Consider the following 20,743-nt stretch of genomic DNA (forward strand, 5'->3'; position numbering starts at 1 on the left):
CATGCCCGTCCATTTGTGAGTTGTCCAGAGCTGCTGTCATGGAGTTGAGTCCTTGCAACAGACATCACGTGCCCAGCAACGCAGAAAATATTTGCCATCTGGTCCTTTACGGGAGAAGTTTGCTGTAGATGATGGGATTAGGGGTGGTTTTACTTAGTATTTTTAATATTTTTGTCCACCCAAACCAGCCTCATTTCAACTTTTGTTCTGTCTTGTTTATTTTTTTTCCAGATGAAAATGAACTAGCAGTTTTAACTCAGGAGAGTAATTTATATTATGGCAACTTGGGAATCCTGACAAATTTCCTGATCAAAGTAGGTAAAATCAAAGTTAGGGTTATTGTTGGGTTTGTAAGGGGTAACAGTCTCATACTCAAACTTCTAATACCATTTCTGAAGGCTAGAAAGTGCTCTAGTTATTAAAATAGTAATGCCATTTTTAATAGCAGTAGTAATAACAAATTTTTAATTGATATTAAGTTGTAGGGGCTCCACCCACAAAGCCCGCCCCGCCCCCCACCCCCCTCTGCCACAGATGAGAATAAGTCTACCAAGACATGATCTGCTTGGGGAGGAAAGGTGGCTGATCTCTCAAAAGAGAAGGGCAGGAGCCTGTTCCTCAATGGGCTTCTATTGTGTTTAATTTGCATAGGAACACGGGTAAAGCTCATCAGTCGTTGTCAGGCAGTAAGGATCAAACAACAGATAACATACAAAGAACTCTGAGAGCTTATTCTGAGTCAGGGTCAGTTAGCTAAAGGGCCATAAAACTTTGGGGAAACAAACTCATATCAGGCTTGCACCCCTATCATTTAAATTGAGGGTATCAGCAGAGCAGGTTTCAAAGGATTTTTTGCATTCTTTCTTAGGCCTGATTGCCCCAGGTAACCCACCCTTTCCAGCACAGGGTGGTACCCACCTCCAGCATGGTTTCAGGCTTCAGTCAGGCAGGAGAAGTAAGGCAGCCAAGAGATTAGGAGACTTCTTGCAGACAGAATGAGGACTCCGACTATGTCAAAGATGAGGGGTGAGGGTCCATCACCCACTTTTTCTGTGGCCCCCAAGTCCTTCCTTGAGGGTGCCTTTGTGACCATGCCTATCTTAGGTCATTTCTCCCTTGAGGAGTCTTACCTGTCATTGGCTAACCAGTCATCTGCCAGGACCAAGTACAGCTAAGTAAAAGGGGGCAGAGGCAGCGCCCCTACCAGGAAGATAATCTTTGTCCCCTTAGTGGCTTATGGTCCCCAGGTCTCTCACTTAGCCTTAGCCATGGAAGGGTTACAGCTTCTGAAACCAGGCAGGGCGGTTCCCAACACTGAGTTATTAACATAAACAATTTTACTAGGAAAAGTAATTTTAGTCGTTATTAAAATAACAGCAGGACTTCTGCCAAGATGGAGGCATAGGTGGAAACACTGTGCCTTCTCCCACAACCAAGTTTGAATACAACAAAAGTTTTGGAGAACTAGGACACACCCAAAGACCAGAAAACGGAATTATACGGAAGTCCGACAGCTACGAACCGTTCAACGGGGACAGTAAGAGGGGCGGAGCCAGCAGTGGAGCTCGGAACCAGTCGGGGTGCGGGCCAGACTGACCAAGGTCGCACATTCACGCAGTGAAACGGACCACGCAGGCCCCAGGGGCAAACCCAGTGGTGGAGGGCTGACAGCGGTGGCACACTCTCATGCAGTGAAACGAAACGCGTGGGCCTGGTGACAGTGGTGGCTGCGGTGACGGTGGGGGTCAGGGCAGCAGGCGGCAGAGGGAAGCCATTGTTCCTCTTTGACGCTGCCCCCACATACAACGTCACAACCCAGCGACTTAGTTGCCCTGCTCTGGTGAAAACCTAGGGCTCCGATCCTGCTACTTAACAGGCACGAACAGCCCAAAAGATGGCGCAAGAAGAACTCAAAGTCCCAGAGCCAATAACTCTAAGCGACCAACAGATTGCCAGCCTCTCAGAAGCCCAATTTAAGACACTATTTATCAGGATGCTCACAGAATTGGTAGATTACAGTCATAAATTAGAGGAACATATGAAGGCTAAACTAATTGAAATGAAGGGAGATGTCCAGGAAACCAATAGCGATGGAAAGGAAACTGGGACTCAAATCGATGGAATGGACCAGAAGGAAGAACGAAACATCTGACCAGAAAGGAATGAAGAAATGAGAATTCAAAACAATGAGGAGAGGCTTAGGAACTTCCAGGACATCTTTAAACATTCCAACATCCGGATTATAGGGGTACCAGAAGGGGGAAAGAAACAGCCACGAGTGGAAAACGTATTTGAACAAATAATAAAGGAGAACTTCCCCAGTCTGGCAAAGGAAATAGACTTCCAGGAAATCCAGGAAGCTCAGAGAGTGCCAAAGAAGTTGGACCCAAGAAGGAACACACCAAGGCACATCATAATTACATTAGCCAAGACTAAAATGAAGGAGAGAATCCTAGAAGCAGCAAGGGATAAGGGGACAGTCACCTACAAAGGAGTACCCATCAGACTGTCAGCGGATTTCTCAAAAGAGACCTTACAGGCAAGAAGGGGCTGGAAAGAAGTATTCCAAGTCATGAAATCCAAAGACCTACAGCCAAGATTGCTTTATCCAGCAAAACTTTCATTTAGAATGGAAGGACAGATAAAGTGCTTCTCAGATAAGGTCAAGTTCAAGGAGTTCATCATCACCAAGCCCTTATTATATGAAATGCTAAAGGGACTTATATAAGAAAAAGATGATGAAAAATATGAACAGTGAAAGGACAGCAAACACACAGTTATTAACAACCACACCTAAAACAAAAGCAAACCAAGAGGACAGCTAGATCAGGAGTGGAACCATAGAAATGAAGAACACATGGAGGGTTAGAAACAGGGGGGTGGGAGGAGGAGAAGGGGGGAGAAGGCACAGAAAATAGCATAGATGGTAGGTAGAAAATAGATAGGGGGGAGGGCGAGAATAATGGGGGAAATATAGAATCTGAAGAAATTGAGACACGTGGTTATAAACTAAGGGGGGGAGAATAGTGGGGAAGGGAGTGTGTGGGTGGAGGGGAATGAAGGGGGGGAAGAGAACAACTGTAATGGTATAATCAATAAAATATATTTTAAAAAAATAAAATAAAATAAAATAAAATAACAGCAATGGCAGCAAACTTCCTGAGTGCTTAGAATGTGGCAGGTGCTGGTCTAAGCATCTTCTGATTCCTACTTCCTTTAACCCTGACCGTTGCCTTAAAAAGTAGGCCCTAATGCTGTCCCCACTGGACAGATGGACAAACTGAGGCATGAAGGGGTAAAGTCATTTGTCCGAGGTTCCAGCCATAGGGAGTGTGACACTGGACTACCTCACCTTATTATGTACATGATGCTTACCTAATTTTATTTCACTCTCACAACCACCCCGAGAAGGAGCCAGTATTGTCCAACTTTACAGGGAGAAAACTGAAGTTCAAGTTCCTCTCTCTCGTTAGTACCTAGGCCAGAAAAGTCCCTCCAATCTGCTGCTACTTCAGTGTTCTTCCTGTTAGATCTACAGCCACCGCAGTTCCTGAAAGGTGCCAACCATGGAATTAAGACAGAATCGCTGTCTCTTCAAAGCCTTAACCCTGACATTCTAAGGACCAGTGTTTTCTGGGGAGAGATAATGTAGCTTTTCTGATCCTGCAAGGAGGTCTCTGATAGGAAACACAGTTTCCATCATTAATTTAAACACCCAGGGGTAAATGAAACTTAAGAGTAGGTGTCTCAACAGAGTGTATCTTTGACTTTGCTATTTATTTGTTTGTTTGGTCTACCTTCTTTACACCTGAATCCTAAGACAAAATGTATACCCTCAAAAAAGAATTAGAGTGACCTGATTTCAGAAATCACTTTTTTTTTTCAGTTTGCACACCAAAACGTCTGGTCCCAAGAGGCAGCCCTGATGTTCACTAACCTGGGAATGCTTGAAATCCTGACCCCACTTCCCGATCCAGTTTTTCCAGCTTATGATTTCCAGAAGTGCCCTGTGAATATCCAGGCAGTCCTCATGGACCCCCAGCTCCAAGTTGACGTCTGCAAAGTATGTGATCTTAACTGTTTAGCTCCACGTTTTTAAGACACTCTTTTGTTTTGTTTTGTATTTTAAAGGCAAATCCCAGACACCCAGAGTTGGGCGTCTGTGGCTGGCAACCACCTGTAGGGCCTCATGGAGGGTTGATTGCCTTCTGAGATATGGGATGCTCAGTTAACTTTGAATTTCACATAACAGTGAAGTCTAGCAGCCAGCCACCAATGCCCCAAAGGCTGGCATCCACGTCTTGTTCAATTTCCTGCTTGTCCTTTCAAAATGAAACATATTCCACTTGTAGTAGATGCTCTTTTTAATAAGAAAGTCAACCAACCCTCAAAATTGTTGAGAAGATGAGAAAAGTAAGTGATATGGCCCTGGCTGATGTAGCTCGGTGGATTGAGCACTGGCCTGCGAACCAAATAGTCCCTGGTTCAATTCCCAGTCAGGGCACATGCCTGGGTTGTGGGCCAGGTCCCCAGTAGGGGGTGCTCAAGAGGCAACTGCACATTGAGGTTTCTCTCCCTCTCTTTCTTCCTCTTTACTCTCTCACTAAAAATAAATAAAATCTAAAAAAAAAAGTAAAGTAAGTGATATGGTTATCAGCACCACAGGTGGTAAAAGGGAGCTGTGGCTCCACAGAAACTTCCCTCCAGAGAGGGAGATTCATTGGGCTCAGGCTATCTGCTGGGTCATGGGGGGTCAGCCTTGACTCCGGCCAGGCAGGTTGATTGAAGAGAGGGGAAAACCAGCCTGGCTGGTGTGGCTCAGTGGACTGAGTGACAGCCTGGGAACCAAAAGGCTCCTGGTTTGATTCCTAGTCAGGGCACATGCCTGGGGTACAGATATCTCTTACATATCAATATTTCTCCCCCTCTCTTTCTCTCTCACTTCCCCTCTCTCTAAAATAAATAAATAAAATATTTTAGGAAAAAGAGGGGAGAATCATAGAAATATAGAAATATGCATATATTAATTTGAATTTATTTTCTGCAAGTGATGGGAAATCCAAATCAAACGGGCTGGGCTTAAACCAGAAAGGCAATTGTTGACTCTAGGACCAGAAAGTCCAAAGGGGGAAGACTTCAGGTGAGGCTTGATCTAATAACTGAAGTCATGCCACCAGGGGCTGGCTTCATTCCATCTCACCACTGCCGGTGTTTCATGGTTCATCCCAAAGCTCCATCTGGGTGCCTCCGGGAAGCCCAACTCTCAATATCATGGCAACAAGCTGGCAGCCAATCCTCATGCTATATCCCAGGCAAGAGAGAAGGTTTCATCAGAGCCATGCAGAAGCCAAGAGAAATCCCAGCATGTCTCCTACATCTCATTGGCTTAGAGAGGATGACACACCCATTCCTGGGACAATCACATGGCTGGAAGTGAGCCAATAAGAACCCTCGCCTGGAGATGGTTCAGTCAGTTCACCACCACCCACCAGATCACATGTCCAAGGACATGCAAAAAGGTGATTTGCAAAGGGAAACTGGGGATACTCTCAAGAAGGGGGAGCAGCTGCTGGACTGATACAGTAAAATGTCTTCTCTAGGCTCCCCCAGAATCCATCCCCCGCCCCCCCACCCCTGTCCCCTGGCAATCACGTGGTCAAAAGTACAGGAAAGCTTTTCCTAATTTTATTTTTATTTTTAATTTTTTACAGTTTTAATGAGATATTATTGACATATAACATTATATTAGTTTCAAGTTTACAACATAATGATTTGATATGTTTATCTGGTGAAATGTTCATCGCAGTAAGTCTAGTTAACATCCATCCCACACATAGTTACAAACCTTGTTCTTGTGATGAGAATTTTTGCAACTTTCAAATACGCAATGGCTACTGCTAGCTATAGTCACCATGCTGTACATTACATCCCCGATATCTTGTAACTGGAGGTTCGTACCGTTTGATGCCCCCTTCGCCCATTCCACCCACCCCCAGCCTCTGCCCCTGGCAACCACCCACCTGTTCTCTGGTTCTAGGAGTTCAGCTTTTTGAGATTCCACATAGGAGTATAAGTGAGGGCACACAGTCTTTGTCTTTTGCTGACTCATTTCACTCAGCATAATACCCTCAAGATCTATCCATGTCTTCACGAACGGCAGGATTTCCTTTTTTTTATTCTTGCTAAGTATAGTTTTCTGTCTTATATTCCCAGCCCTGCTCTCCACAGTGCTCCCCACCTCCCTCCCAATTCCACCCCCTACCTTAGTTATTGTCCATGTGTCCTTTATACTTGTTCATGTGAGTCCTTCCCCTTTTCCCCTGTGATTCTCTCCCTTCTCCCCTATGGTCCCTGTCAGCCTGTTCTGTATTTGAGTGTCTTTGTTCATATTTTGCTTGCTTGTTTGTTTTGTTGTTTAGATTCCTGTTAATGGTGATATCATATGGTATTTGTCTTTCACCGCCTGGCTTATTTCACTCAGCATAATGCTTTCCAGTTCCATCCATGATGTTGCAAAGGGTAAGAGCTCCCTCTTCCTTTCTGCGGCATAGAATTCCATTGGGTAAATGTACCATAGTTTTTTGATCCAGTCATTTACTGATGGACATCTAGGTTGCTTCCAACTCTTGGCTATCATAAATTGTGCTGCTATGAACATCAGGGTACATAGGTTCTTTTGGATTGGAGCTTCAGGGTTCTTAGGATATGCTCCTAACAGTGGAATTGCTGGGTCAAAAGGCACGTTCATTTTTAGTTTTCTTAGAAAATTCCATATTGTTTTCCATAGTGGTTGTACCAGTCTGCAATCCCACCAACAGTGAACTAGGGTCCCCTTTTCCCCACAACCTCTCCAGCACTTGCTGTTTNCGTCTCCAATGAAGTGTCTGTTCAAGTCCTTTGCCCATTTTTTAATTGGGTTGCTCGTCTTCTTTGATTGGAGTCGTGTGAGTTCTTTGTATATTTTGGAGATTAAACCTTTGTCTGAGGTATCATTGGCAAATATGTTTTCCCAAACAGTTGCTTCTCTTTTTATCTTGATATTCTTTTCCTTAGCCATGCAGAAGCTTTTAATTTTGATGAGATCCCATTTGTTTATTCTTTCCTTTATGTCCCTTGCTCTAGGGGACATATCAGTAAAAATATTGGTGCGTGGAATATCTGAGATTTTCCTGCCAATGTTCTCCTCTAGGGCTTTAATGGTTTCACGGCTTATATTTAAGTCTTTTATACACCTTGAATTTATTTTGGTGTATGGTGTAAGTTGGTGCTCAAGTTTCATTTTTTTGCATGTAGCTGTCCAGTTCTCCCAACACCATCTGTTGAAGATGCTGTTTTTACTCCATTTTATGTTACTGCCCCCTTTGTCGAATATTAATTGACTGTAGAGATTTGGGTTTATTTCTGGGCTCTCTGTTCTATTCCATTGGTCTATGTGCCTGTTTTTATTCCAGTACCAGGCTGTTTTGATTACAGTGGCCTTGTAATACAGTTTGATATCAGGTTTTGTGATCCCTCCTACTTTGTTCTTCTTTCTCAAAGTTGTGGCTGCTATTCGGGGTCTTTTATGGTTCCATATAAATTTTTGAAGTGTTTGTTCTATGTCTGTGAAATATGATTGGTACTTTAATAGGTATTGCACTGAATGTGTAAATTCCTTTGAGTAGTATGGATATTTTGATGATGTTAATTCTTCCAGTCCATGAACACGGTATATGTTTCCATTTGTTTGTGTCTTTCTTGATTTCTTTCTTCAGTGTTGTATACTTTTCTGCATACAGGTCTTTTACCTCCTTGGTTAGGTTTATTCCCAGATATTTTATTTTTGTTTTTGTTATATCAAATGGGATTTTTTTTTATTTCTGCTTCTGCTGTTTCAAAGTTGGTATACAAAAATGCCTTTGATTTCTGGATATTGACTTTGTATCCTGCTGTTCTGCCAAATTCATTTATTAGTTTGAGCAGTTTTTTGGTAGAGGCTATAGGATTTTCCATGTATACTATCATGTCATCTGCAAACAAGGCCAGTTTTGTTTCCTCCTTTCCCATTTGAATGACTTTTATTTCCTTTTCTTGCCTGATCGCTGTGGCTAGAACTTCCAATACTATATTGAATAGAAGTGGTGAAAGTGGACAACCTTGTCTTGCTCCTGATCTTAGTGGAAAAGCTTTTAGTTTTTGCCCATTGAGTATGATGTTGGCTGTAGGTCTTTCATATATGGCCTTTATTATATTGAGGAATGCTCCCTCTATTCCCATTTTTCTGGGTGCCTTTATCATGAATGGGTGTTGTACCTTATCAAAAGCTTTTTCTGCGTTCATTGATATGATCATGTGGTTTTTGTGTTTGCTTTTGTTTATGTGGTGTATTACACTTACTGATTTACAAATATTGAACCATCCTTGCATCCCTGGGATGAATCCCACTTGGTCGTGTTGTATGATCTTTTTAATGTACTGTTGGATGCGAATTGCCAATATTTTATTGAGGATTTTAGCATCTATGTTCATCAGCGATATTGGCCTGAAGTTTTCTTTCTTTGTTTTGTCTCTGTCTGGCTTTGGAATTAGGATGATGCTGGCTTCATAAAAAGAGTTGGGGAGTTTTCCCTCCTTTTGGATTTTTTGGAATAGTCTGTGAAGAATAGGGGTTAGATCTTCCTTAAAAGCTTTGTAGAATTCTCCTGTGAAACCATCTGCTCCAGGGCTTTTGTGTGATGGGAGTTTTTTTTATTACTTCTTCAATTTCATCTGCTGTTATTGGCCTGTTCAGGTTTCGCTTCTTTTTCATTGAGTTTTGGAAGATTATATTTTTCTAGAAATTTGTCCATTTCACCTAGGTTTTCAAATTTCTTGGCATACAGTTCTGCATAGTAATTTCTTACAATCCCTTCTATTTCTGTGGTATCAGTTGTAATCTCTCCTCTTTCATTTCTGATTGTGTTCATTTGGGTCCTCTCTCTTCTTTTCTTGATGAGCCTACTTAAAGGTTTGTCTAGCCCTGGCTGGTGTAGCTCAGTGGATTGAGTGTGGGCCTGCGAACCATGCAATTGCAGTTCGATTCCCAGTCAGGGCACATGCCTGGGTTGCAGGCCAGTTCCCAGCAGGGGACTCACGAGAGGCAACCATACATTGATATTTCTCTCCTTCCCTTCTCCTCTAAAGTTAAATAAATAAAAAATCTTAAAAAAATAAAGGTTTGTCTATTTTATTTATCTTTTCAAAAAACCAACTCCTGGATTCATTGATCCTTAGAATTATGCTTTTAGTCTCTATGTCATTTAATTCTGCTCTGATCTTGCTTATTTCCTTCCTTCTACTTGCTCTGGGCTGTCTTTGTTGTTGTTCCATGAGTTCTTGCAGGCGTCGGGTTAGGTTGTTTGTTTGAAATGTTTCTATCTTCTTTAGGTAAGCCTGTATTGCTATGAACTTCCCTCTCAGGACTGCTTTCACTGTGTCCCATAAGTTTGGGGTTGTTGTGAGTTCATTTTCATTTATTTCCAGAAACTTTTTGATTATGTCCCTAATTTCAGTCTTGACCCATTCATTGTTTAATAGCATACCATTCAGTCTCCATGATTTTGGGTGTTTTGGTTTTTTTCCTGTGGGGTTAGTTTCCCATTTCAATCCCTTGTGATCAGAGAAAATGCTTGGTATGATTTCTATTTTCCTGAATTTGTTGAGACTCATTTTGTGTCCTGTCATGTGGTCTATCTTTGAAAATGTTCCATGTGCATTTGAAAAGAATGTGTATTAGGTTCTTTGGGATGAAAGGCTCTCTCTATATATCAATTAGGTCCATTTCATCTAGGGTGTCATTTAATGCTGCAATATCTTTGTTGATATTTTGTTTGGAAGATCTGTCCATTTTTGACAGTGAGGTGTTAAAATCCCCTAGTATAATTGTGTTGCTGTCAATATCTTTCTTGAGGTCCTCTAGGATTTCCTTTATATATTTGGGTGCTCCTATGTTGGGTGCATATATATTTACGATGTTAATGTCTTCTTGGTGGATTCTTCCCTTGAGTATTATGAAGTGACCTTCTGGGTCTCTCTTTATGGCCCTTTTTTTAAAGTCTATTTTGTCTGATATGAGAATTGCTACCCCGGGTTTTTTTTTCTTGTCCATTTACTTGGAAATTTTGTTTCCAGCCTTTCACTTTTAGTCTGTGATGGTCTGTTGACCTGAGGTGGGTCTCTTGTAGGCAGCATATGTGTGGGTCGTGCTTTCTTATCCATTCAGCTATTCTATGTCTTTTAATTGGTGCATTTAATCCATTTATGTTTAAGGTTATTATTGAAAGGTACTTATTCATTGCCATTTATGTACCTATGTTCCTCTCCGTCTCTCTCTTTTCCTTCCTTTCCTTAAAGCAGCCCTTTTAGTAATTCTTGTAGAGCTAGTTTGGTGGAGGCATATTCTTTTAGACTTCTTTTGTCTTGGAAGCTCTTTATTTGGCCTTCTAGCTTGATTGAGAGCCTTGCTGGGTAAAGTAGCCTTGGTTGTAGGCCTCTGTTTCTCATTACTTGGAATATTTCTTGCCATTCTCTTCTTGCTTGGAATGTTTCCATTGAGAAGTCAGTAGCTAACCTTATTGGGACTCCCTTGTATGTTACTTTCTTTGTCTCCCTTGCTGCCTTTAGGATTCTCTCTTTGTCTTGGAGTTTTGCCATTTTAATGATGATGTGTTTTGCAGTGGGCCTCTTTGGGTTCCACCTGATTGGGACTCTCTGCGATTCCTGGATTCGTGTGACATTTTCTCTCATCAAATTAGGAAAATTTTCTGTTATTACTCTTTCAAATAGGTTTTCTATCCCTTGTTCTTCTTCCCCTTCTGGTATTCCTATTATTCAGATATTATTACATTTCATATTGTCTTGCATTTCTCTTAAACCCTCCTCATTCTTTCTGATTCTCTTTTCCATTACTTGCTCCATCTGGAAGATTCTTTCTACCCTGTCCCCTGGCTCACTTATGTGGTCTTCCGCCTCATCGATCCTACTTTTCATACCTTCTACTGTGTTCTTCAGTTCAGAAATTATATTCTTCATTTCCTCTTGGCTTTTGCTGATGGTTTCTATTTCCTTTTTCATGTTGATATAGTTTGCGAAGAGTTCATTGTAGCTCTCCTGTAGATTCTGGTAGCTCGTTGTAAGCTCTTTGAATTTCCTGATAACCAGTGCTTTGAATTTAATATCTGATAGTTGGCTTGCCTCTATTACATCTAACATTCTTTCTGAGACTTCCACCTTTTCTTTCATTTGGGCATTGTTTCTTTGTCTTCCCATTGTTTGTGATACTCTTCTTGTTAGCCTCAGCTTCTTAAATTGATCTGTTCTGGTTCCCTGGGTTTATGGTGTGGACTTCTGTGGTAGGATACCTGTGAAATTCAGTGGTGCAGTCTCCTGCAGGTATCTTGGTGTTCTCCACTTCCTCCTACTCCTCTCGTTGGTTTCAAGCTGGCCAAACCTTTTCTTCTGGTCTCACTAGCTACAGCATCCTGAGGGGCTATTAGTGTGGCCTTCCTCACTTCTCATTGAACTCAACCGGTCTCGCCAGTGCCCTCCCAAGATCCAGACTGGTGCCGCTCTCCAGCACCCCACCAAGAACAGGTTTTTCCCCAGGATTCCCAGCCCTGGCCTGGCGTGAGGGCGTGTGCTCCTAGCCAGGCTTTCCTGGTCTTGCAGGCTTGGGTGCAGACCTTTCCCAGTGCTATGGTAGAACGCACAGGGCAACTCACAATTCTCTCAAGCCGGCAACCATGGCCTGACTCCCGGCATTTTTCAGTCTGTGCCCGGCTGGGTAGGGAGGGAGCTGATGACTGGCTCTCTTCCAGGGGCCTTGCTAGCAGCCCGAGGCTCCTCAAGACTGTGGGAGCGGCAGCTCAGACCCCGTGCTACGGGGAATACACAGGCGACTCTCAGTTCTCCCAAGCCGGCCACCACTGCCTGACTCCTGGCGTTTTTCAGTCTGCGCCCAGCTGGGTAGGGAGGGAGCTGATGACTGACTCTCTTCCAGGGGCCTTGCCTTTTTTTTTAAGCTGAACAATATTTCATTGTGGATAGAGCCATGGACAGATACACATCACATCTCTATCCATTTAGTCACTGGTGGACATGGGTTGTTGCCACAGCTTGGCTATTGGGAATAGTGCTGCAAGGAAGATGGGGGTGCATGTACCCCTTCAAGACAGTGATTCCATTTCCTTGGATAAATACCCAGAAGGAGAATTTTCAGGTCATATGGTGGTCCCACATTTCATTTTTTTAAAGGACCCTCTGTACTGTTTTTCATAGTGATTGCCTGATGCGGACCCTGGCTCATGGGGTCCAGCACATTGTGGATGAACCATGAGAAATTCACACAAACTACTGATTTCCGTGGAGGAAAAGGGACAGCGTGGCTTTTCTCTCAAGTGGAGAAAAAACCATGGCCCTTGCCGTGACCAGCCTTTATTGGGTTTCTCAGCATATTGTATGATGGTCCTTAGTTACCATGCCCAGGTTTGCTCTAGGTGGTTACCTTTTACAGAACACAAAGGAGTTGATGCCGCTAATCACATCACAGAAGAAGGATATTTGCAATGAAAAGGGAGAAGTGGTTGAACTGGTTACCCTCATCTTTGGAAGGTTTAGCATGGATTTAGGAAGTTACTTTGCAGCAAATGTTTGCTGCCTCAATTCAGGGTGAGAGAGTTTTAGCAAAAGCAAGTCTCATAGCAGTCTGGGTAAAATGCAGGCCTGATTCGCCACGGGAGAACCTATCTGTGGGCATGGGTGCTGTCTGGGCCCATACCATGCATAATGGTCTCCTATAACTGCCCATTGTCCACACCCAAGAAAACACCATTTGAGAGCCCATCTTATCCAGCAACCTCATCCCATGTTTCAGTGCTCTAAAATGCATTAAATCAGTTCAGTGCTGCCCTGACTGGTGTGGCTCAGTTGGTTAGTTGTCAACCCGCAGAGCAAGGGGTTGCCGGTTCAATTCCCTGTCAGGACATATGTCTGGGTTGTGAGTTCGGTTCCCAGTCAGGGCACGGACAAGAAGCAATTTCTCCTCCCATTTCTCTCTCTAAAAATAAATAAATAAAATCTTAAAAATATATATCAGTTTAGTACCACGCTCAGCAGAGCCTAGGCTGCCTCAGGGTCACAAATCTATAGGGCTACTCCCACGCTGAAGGGCTAAGATTTTCAAGTGTCCACTTCTAAATGGCCTTTGAATGCATGGCACTCAGTGAAATGAAGAAAAGGTGAAAGCAACTGTGCCATGTACAGAGTTTATGGATTTATTAAAATACCCTTTTTTGATACAATGGTGCTAATGGATAGCAGTAGTTTTATTTATTTGCCACAATAAAATGTCAACCCCTAGCCATTGAGATTTTCTTGTGGATCCCTGAAATGACATATCTGAGAACTGTTGGTCTTACACACAAGTAGAGAGGGAGGAGACAGAGAGAAAGAAATAGTAAGGATTTTTTCCCCATGGAAAAAAATACAGCCTCACAAAAACCCATCAGCGAAAGCTGGAACAACTTGAACAACAAAAATAAACAGTGAAATATTAGATAATAAGCCAAGGCATAATAGAAATATGCACAAGTCCATATGGATGTAAACGAACAGCATAATAAATGAAGGGCACAGAGAGACATCCCCTTACAGAAGAATTCCCGATAATGCAGTCACATCTCTGTCCAGGCAGTGGGGCTAACCCTCCCACCACCACCAGGCCTGGGTGCAGTCTGGCCCTAGTGACTTGCTAATGAAAGGACAGTGTGGGAAGGGAAATTTCTCCACGGTGGAGAAAGCTGGCAGACACGGCTTTAACCGGGTCAGGACTGACATCGACAGTGATGAGTCACGTGGCTACAACGAGATATCTCAGTGTATCTTGTCCATTTTCCACCCCAGACCTGGAGTCAGCCACTTCTCCAGGAAGTGACTTACTGGTCACCTTCTAGAGATGGCAGCAAACTAATCCACTGTCTTGAAAACTGAGGAAATTAAAGCCAAGACGTAGGCATTTATCCCACCTTTTCTTCATGCCATTCCATTGGACCAGGAAACAGAAGAAGGAAGCAGTCTCCCGATAAATTCATTCAGGTGAATATATGAAAATACTAGGATAGTGTCACATGGCAAGCCCAGCAAATTAACACCTACATCGAAAAAGAGACAGCTGGCCATTACATGCCATCAATGTGAGAACAGTCGCCTGCGGAGTCTTGCCAACACAACGCAACCCAGCCTGAACCTGACGGGTCTCCAGAAGTGCAAAGCACAGAGGCATGTGCCCAGCTGTGCCGGGAAAATCCAGACTGTGGGACGTCCGCAGGCCTGACGGCTGGGGCTGGAGGGGGAAGCTGTGGATAGAAAGAGACTTAAAAGACACAACACTGTTTGGAAACGGGCGAGACCAAGATAGATCATCTCGGGATGCACGGCTGGTGATAACTCTAGAAAGAAATGCAAGGAGAAAGGCAGTTACCACGAAGGTCAGGCAGGAGGTACTTCTGAAGAGAGAGGAGGGGACCTTGAAGACCTCCTGAGGGTGCAGCAGCTGGTGGGGGAGAGGTGCAAGTGGAAGCCCAGGCTGCTGCACCCACAACACTGGAAGGTTCCACCCCTCAGGGAGACCACTGACCACCCCCTACCTACTTGCCCTTTTCTTTTAGGAAACAGAGGCTTAATTAAAGAAAATTTTTTTTTTCATTTCTAACTAGGTAGAACTTCTGCAAGGAGAATTTGAAAACAAAATGTATGTCATTGATATGAACAGCAAATTGGAGTTGACTGCCCTGATGATACCCAGGCCGGGCACATCACCGATCCCACTCGTAAGGACATCTCCTTATCTGCGGGACAAGTGTTCCTGATACACGATGACCCCAGCGTTCTTGGTCTCTCGCCCCGAGTCCATGGTTCCCAGACCCAGGAGCCTCCCTGCTGTCCTCCTGTGGAGAGACATGCGCTCCTGACAGCCCCAGAAACTGTCTCCATCTCTCCCCACCCCAGCCTCCACGTGAATGGGCAGATGGAGCCGAGTGTTTGCCCTCCTTTCGCCCTCCTTTCACACTGTCCCTGTGCCTCACTCTCTACCTCTCTGAGCTGCCCTGTGTGCTTTCCACAAGTTCCTTTTCTTCCTAGAGCCGTGACTCATGGCCTTCCTCTGTGCAGCAGGGATGCCTGAGAAATGGCAGGCAGCCTGGGCCTGGAGCCCAGTTGTCCAAGCCTGCAAACAGGGGAGGTCCAGCCAGCCAGGCCCAGGGCTAGGGAGGGGACACCAGGCTGGGTCTGGCTCTCACCCAGAGTCCTCTCCTTGTATTAGGGGCAGGTCTGGACCCTGCAGCTCAGCAGTTGCAGGCTGTCTGCAGAAGGAGGCTTAAAGGCCACAATTAGGAGTTGTGCATGGGGTGAGGGCTGGAAGGGGCGCATTTGGGGACAGGACTGGCAGGTGCACTTGCAGAGCAAGCTCAGTGTTTACTCTGAAGGTGCACAGCAGTCACCTGCAGGTAGCACCCCAGTGGCACTCCTAATGCCTCTCCTGTCCCCACCCCAGGCGGTGGTAAGCAACCCCCACTCGGTGGGGCTGCAGGCCATCACATACGAGGACGGCTACACCTATGGAGGGAACACCAAGCACAAGCTGGTGAGCTGCACCCAAGCCCCAAACCTGGATCAATGAGATGTAAGGGTGAGGCCTTGACCAGCCCGGCCAGGTCCAGCGCATGTGGTCACTCCCTAAGCCTGTCCCTCCTTTTCCTCCCTTCTCCTTGTGTGTACCTGCGATAGGGCCTGCAGAATTCGGGGGAAACACATCCCCCGCTTTGCCCCAACCCAAGCAGGCAGCAGTCACCCAAATGAGTGACTTCATTAAGGAGTCGCATGGGAGAGGCACAGAGTACAGGACGGGAAATCTAACCCAGCCCCAGGGAAGACAGGAGATCTGTATTAGCTGGGTAAACTGAGGTGTCAGAATGGAGGGAACCGGGAGGACTGGGAAGCGCTTGGACATACGGGTCTGGGGGATCCGCAGGGCTCAGCCAGGCCTCTTGGTCATACCCCAGAATGTGGACTTGAGCCCAGGAGCCCAAGATCGAGTCATGCAGCTCCTGCAGGACAAAGCACGAGTTGGCTGCAGCAAACTCTTTGGACCAATGCTTGTCACTTCCCAGAGAGAAAAAGAACAGAGTTAACCTCGCACTGGGTCCAGAACAAAGGCAGCAAGGGAATGAAGGCACTCGGGATGGCCATTTCCATGAGCTTCCAGAGGCCTCGCCTGAGCAGTGGGACTAGAACCGGAGCGTCCTGGTGGTTTCCAGGCTCCTCCTCCCAACACCCCCCTCCCCGCCCTCTCCGTGAACCCAGTCCCAGGACTGGGACTGCCCCACAGTGGGGCTGCCCCACTGTGGCAGCTGGGCTTTCTCTCTCGCTCCGCAGAACATCTCCCTGAGGCAGCAGCACCACTCGGGCAGGGCTGACCCCAACTTCACCTCCAGGTATGGCATCACTTGGACCGTGGCAGGCGGCCCCAGGCTGTCCATAGGGTTCCCTCAGCAGGAGCTGGGAAAGCAAGGCCAAGTTTGAGATTCCCTGATGGTGGCTGGTAAACGATTAAAAATAGGAGGATAGCCCTGGCTGGCGTAGCTCAGTGGATTGAGCGCAGGCCTGCAAACCAGACGATCTCGGTTCGATTCCCAGTCAGGGCACATGCCTGGGTTGCAGGCCAGTTCCTTGCAGGCTAACTACCAGCAGGGGATGCACAAAAGGCAACCATACATTGATGTTTCTCTCCCTCTCTCCTTCCCTCTAAAGATAAATAAATAAATAAAATCTTTAAAAAAAGTAGGAGGATAAATGGTGACGGAAGGAGACTGGGCTTGGGGTGGTGAACACACAATACAATATACAGATGACGTACATAGAATTGTACATCTGAAACCTATATGATTTTAGTGACTGATGTCACCCCAATAAAGCCAATTTTAAAAAAGAATAATGACACCTTATAAAAGGTCATTCCACAAAAATTAAATGTAGAATTACCACACAATCCAGAAACTCCACTTCAGGCACATGCCCAACAAATGAAACAGGGTCCCAAAGAGACAGCCCCACTGCCAGGTTCACAGCAGCATCCTTCTCAATGGACAAGGGGCAGAAACCGCCTGTGTCCATTGATGGGTGACCAGGTAAGCAGAGCGTGTTCTTTTACACCATGGAATATTATTCAGCCTTGAGAAGGAAGGACATGCTGACCCCTGCCACAACGTGGATGGACCTCGACACCACGCTCAGTGAGATAAGCCAGACACAGAAGGGCAGACACCGTGTGATCCCACTTGTAGGACATCGCTAGAGTATATATTTCAACAAGTATGTTTTAATCCCATATATAGAACTTTGTGGCACTCTATTAATAGTTGAAATTTGCCAAGAGAATATAATTAAATGTTCTCACATAATAATAATAATAATAATAATAATAATAAATGTGTGAGGTGATGGATGTGTTATTTAACTTTCTTTCTTTGATTTTTTTTACATTTTATTTTTCAATTACAGTTGGCACTCAATATTATTTAGTACTAGCTGTAGGTGTACAGCATAGTGGGTAATCACACACTTCACAAGGTGTCCCCCCTCAATTAACTCTCACAGTGTGTCTGTACGTCAAACAAATCATTGACTGCACTCTGTGCTTTAAACATCTGGCCCTGGCTGGTGTAGCTCAGTGGATTGAGCGCGGGCCTGTGAACCACATGATCGCGGTTCGATTCCCAGTCAGGGCACATGCCTGGGTTGCTGCAGGCCAGTTCCCGGCTAGGGGACTCACAATAGGCAACCATACATTGGTATTTCTCTCCTTCTCTTCTCTCCTTCTCTTCCCCTCTAAAGATAAATAAATAAAATCTTTTTAAAAAATCTTACTGCTTTCTTTGTCGGTTATACCTCAATATAGCTGAAACATGTAGAGTTAAGGAACTGTGTGTTATTAACATAGGATTATGTTCCTCTCTCTGGTGCTTGTGGTAAATTTATTTATTTATTATACATGTACTTAAAAGCCACTTGATTTTTTATGTACTTGGCTATAAAAATATTCTCCCAGTGGAAATTTTCAGATGACACTCCCAGACCTGAATCCAGCAGAACCAGAACAACCAAAATAAATATAAAATAGCAACGACACTACCGAAATCCCACTTACTTGGAAATTAAGAAGCACCCTTACAAATAACTCCTGAATCACAGAATTCTTGAAATACAGCTAAAATATACTCAAAGGAAAGTTTATACCCTAAGTACTTTTATCATTACAAAAAGCTATGGACTACAGATAAATGAACTAAGCATTTAACCCAAGGAACCAGAAAACCAGGAACCAGCAAACAGAAACCACATGGAGCGGGTTGACAGGGACGCAGTCTGAAATGTATTACGTAGAGTGCAAGAGACAGTGTCCGGTCAAAGTGGAGCATGAAGTGCGCTCTTCGGGAGAGTGGTGCAATAAACTAAAGCCTGCAGTCCTGTGGAGAAAAGACAGAGTTGGGATGGACAACAGGAATAGAAAAGGAAGATAAAAAGTATGAATACAGAAGCTATTAAACAATAAGAAAACATTATGTGCAGCTAGGTGATAATAAAATTAAATGTCAGATGTTCTTTTCAATGACTTATTTTATTTAAATTAACCAAACTGATTTAAGAAGACAGACTCAGAGCGAGCAGGCTGACAGCCCTGGGGTTGGGGCGGGGTGGAGGGATCCAGCAGAGGAAAAAAAGAGAAAGAACCGGAACTCATGGACAGAGACAGTAGGTGGTGATTGCAGTAGGGGAGCGGGAGGGGAAGGGGGTATAGGGGGTACAAACGGTCACAGGAAAAATACAAGAAAATAAAAATAAAAATAAAATAAACTGATTCAAGAAGAGGTAGAAACTCAAGGGAAGGCTGGACCCCGTAAGTGAATAGAGGTTCTCAGTCAGTATTCTGGCATTCCAGAGTGGATGGATGGATGGTGGATAGACGATAGATATAGATAGATAGACGAAAGGATGGGTGGGTTGGCAATTATCTCTACTGCGACATAAGGGTGCAATAACAAACACTCTCATTGCCTCACAGCATAAAAAGACCCACAATCTCCACCATCACTCTGGACATAGCCAACAAGGAAATTTCATGTGTGGACCTCAAGCCACTGGTACGTCCCCAACTTCTGCTATCCCATATTCTTTGCCATTAGTGTTAAGAATAATGGCAGCAGGCCTGGTTGACTTTTCCCTAACCGGCTGGCCAGCTCTCCATTCAGGATATGGAAATGCAGGTGATCCTTCCCCCATTGCTGGGTGGCCACCCCTCCTTAGTCACCACCTCCCAGGGCTGCCACTCATGACCCCACTGATAGTCATTAGGAGGGGAAGGGGTCATTAGTCATCATGCCTCATCCTGATGTCAGCCATGGCCTTGCTGTGCCTGGTTTTGCTGCTTTTCTGGGCCTGCAGCTGAAACACAGCCGAAGCCTAGATGTCGTCTCCCGGGGCTGGTGCTTAAGGGAGCGGTCCTGCGAGGGCCTGCAGCTCTGCTCGTGGCCAGGCCCGGGCCCTGGGCCCTGCTGACCTTCCACACCAGTCCATCATCCCTGTTCTGCTCACGCCTCTCTAACTGCCTACTACAGAGGGAGGACACGTCCGTGGCTTTGGTCTGAACCCTCTAAGTCAGTGATTCCCAGCTGCACCAGGAAAGCATCCATGAGGGCAGAGGAAGTGAGTGAGGGACCATCCCAGAGAGGATTCAGAGGGCGGGGCCAGCAGAAAGCAGGACTTTTCTTTGAGGATTCCTGCCTGCTTTGAAAAATTGGTATGAACACATGTCACACCGTGCACGAACCTGTAGGACATTGTGCTCTGTGAAATAAGCCAAAATAAGCCAAACACACGGGAGGACCCTACAGGAGTCAGAGCCATAGAGACAGAAAGTAGAGGGTGGGGGCCAGGGACTGGGGAAGGGGAAGGGAAGTTTACTGGGGACAGCATGTCCCTTTGGGAAGTTGGGGAAGTTCTGGAGGCAGACGGTGGGGCTGGCTGCACAGCATGGAGGATGTGCTTAATGCCATTGAACTGTATATACTTTAAAATGCTTAAGATGTAAAGTTTATGTGTATTTACTATGGTTTAAAAAATGTGTACAAATCTTGCATTCTGTCCTATGGTAAACGCATGCCTGCCTTGATATAAAGCTGCTTTTTCAAACAACAAAGTCCCCTGTCCTGTGGTTTCAGAGCCCCTTATATAAAAGGGTCTCTGAGGGTGCCACCGCACCCCAGTTTGAGAAGCATGTCCCTGAGGCTGTCAGGCCAACCCCAGATCGCTCTCTTTTCTCCTTCCTGTTTGTTCATTGTAGCCTTCCTGCCTTTCTTCCCTAGAACTCGGCGTGCCAAGCACGGTGTTGGGTTTATCACTTGGGTTCTGTCCCCTGCGAAACCGCAGAGGTAGATCCGTGGTGGGGGGACCTCAGCTGCGTCCCAGTGCTTGGGCAGGTTCTGAGGGCCTGAGCCCTGGGGGGCCAGTCACAGTCACAGTCTCAGTGAGTCCCAGGTGCCTGGGTCACCTCGTCCAGACCCAGGTGCACTGTTTGCAGTCCCTCCTGGATGTGAGCGTGTCCCCCACTGGATCCTCACTGTGGCCGGACTCTTGGCGGCCTTCACGGACCCGGTCAGCATCTTCTCTCTCTTTC

General features: G+C 45.2%; 1 protein-coding gene across 1 annotated transcript in view; it reads left to right on the forward strand.

Moving 5' to 3' along the window:
- The window catches only part of CATSPERD (catsper channel auxiliary subunit delta), a 44,728-nt gene that overhangs the window by 17,787 nt on the left and 6,198 nt on the right, over positions 1-20,743 (forward strand). Inside the window, exons 10-15 of the mRNA XM_037042741.1 lie at positions 232-314; positions 3,887-4,063; positions 14,730-14,843; positions 15,566-15,655; positions 16,447-16,505; positions 19,133-19,211. Of these exons, the coding sequence (XP_036898636.1) occupies positions 232-314; positions 3,887-4,063; positions 14,730-14,843; positions 15,566-15,655; positions 16,447-16,505; positions 19,133-19,211 (602 nt within the window). The remainder of the gene's footprint in view (positions 1-231; positions 315-3,886; positions 4,064-14,729; positions 14,844-15,565; positions 15,656-16,446; positions 16,506-19,132; positions 19,212-20,743) is intronic.

This window comes from Sturnira hondurensis, unplaced genomic scaffold (assembly GCF_014824575.4).
Source record: "Sturnira hondurensis isolate 20B ecotype Veracruz unplaced genomic scaffold, ASM1482457v3 Scaffold0003693, whole genome shotgun sequence".
NCBI lineage: Eukaryota > Metazoa > Chordata > Mammalia > Chiroptera > Phyllostomidae > Sturnira > Sturnira hondurensis.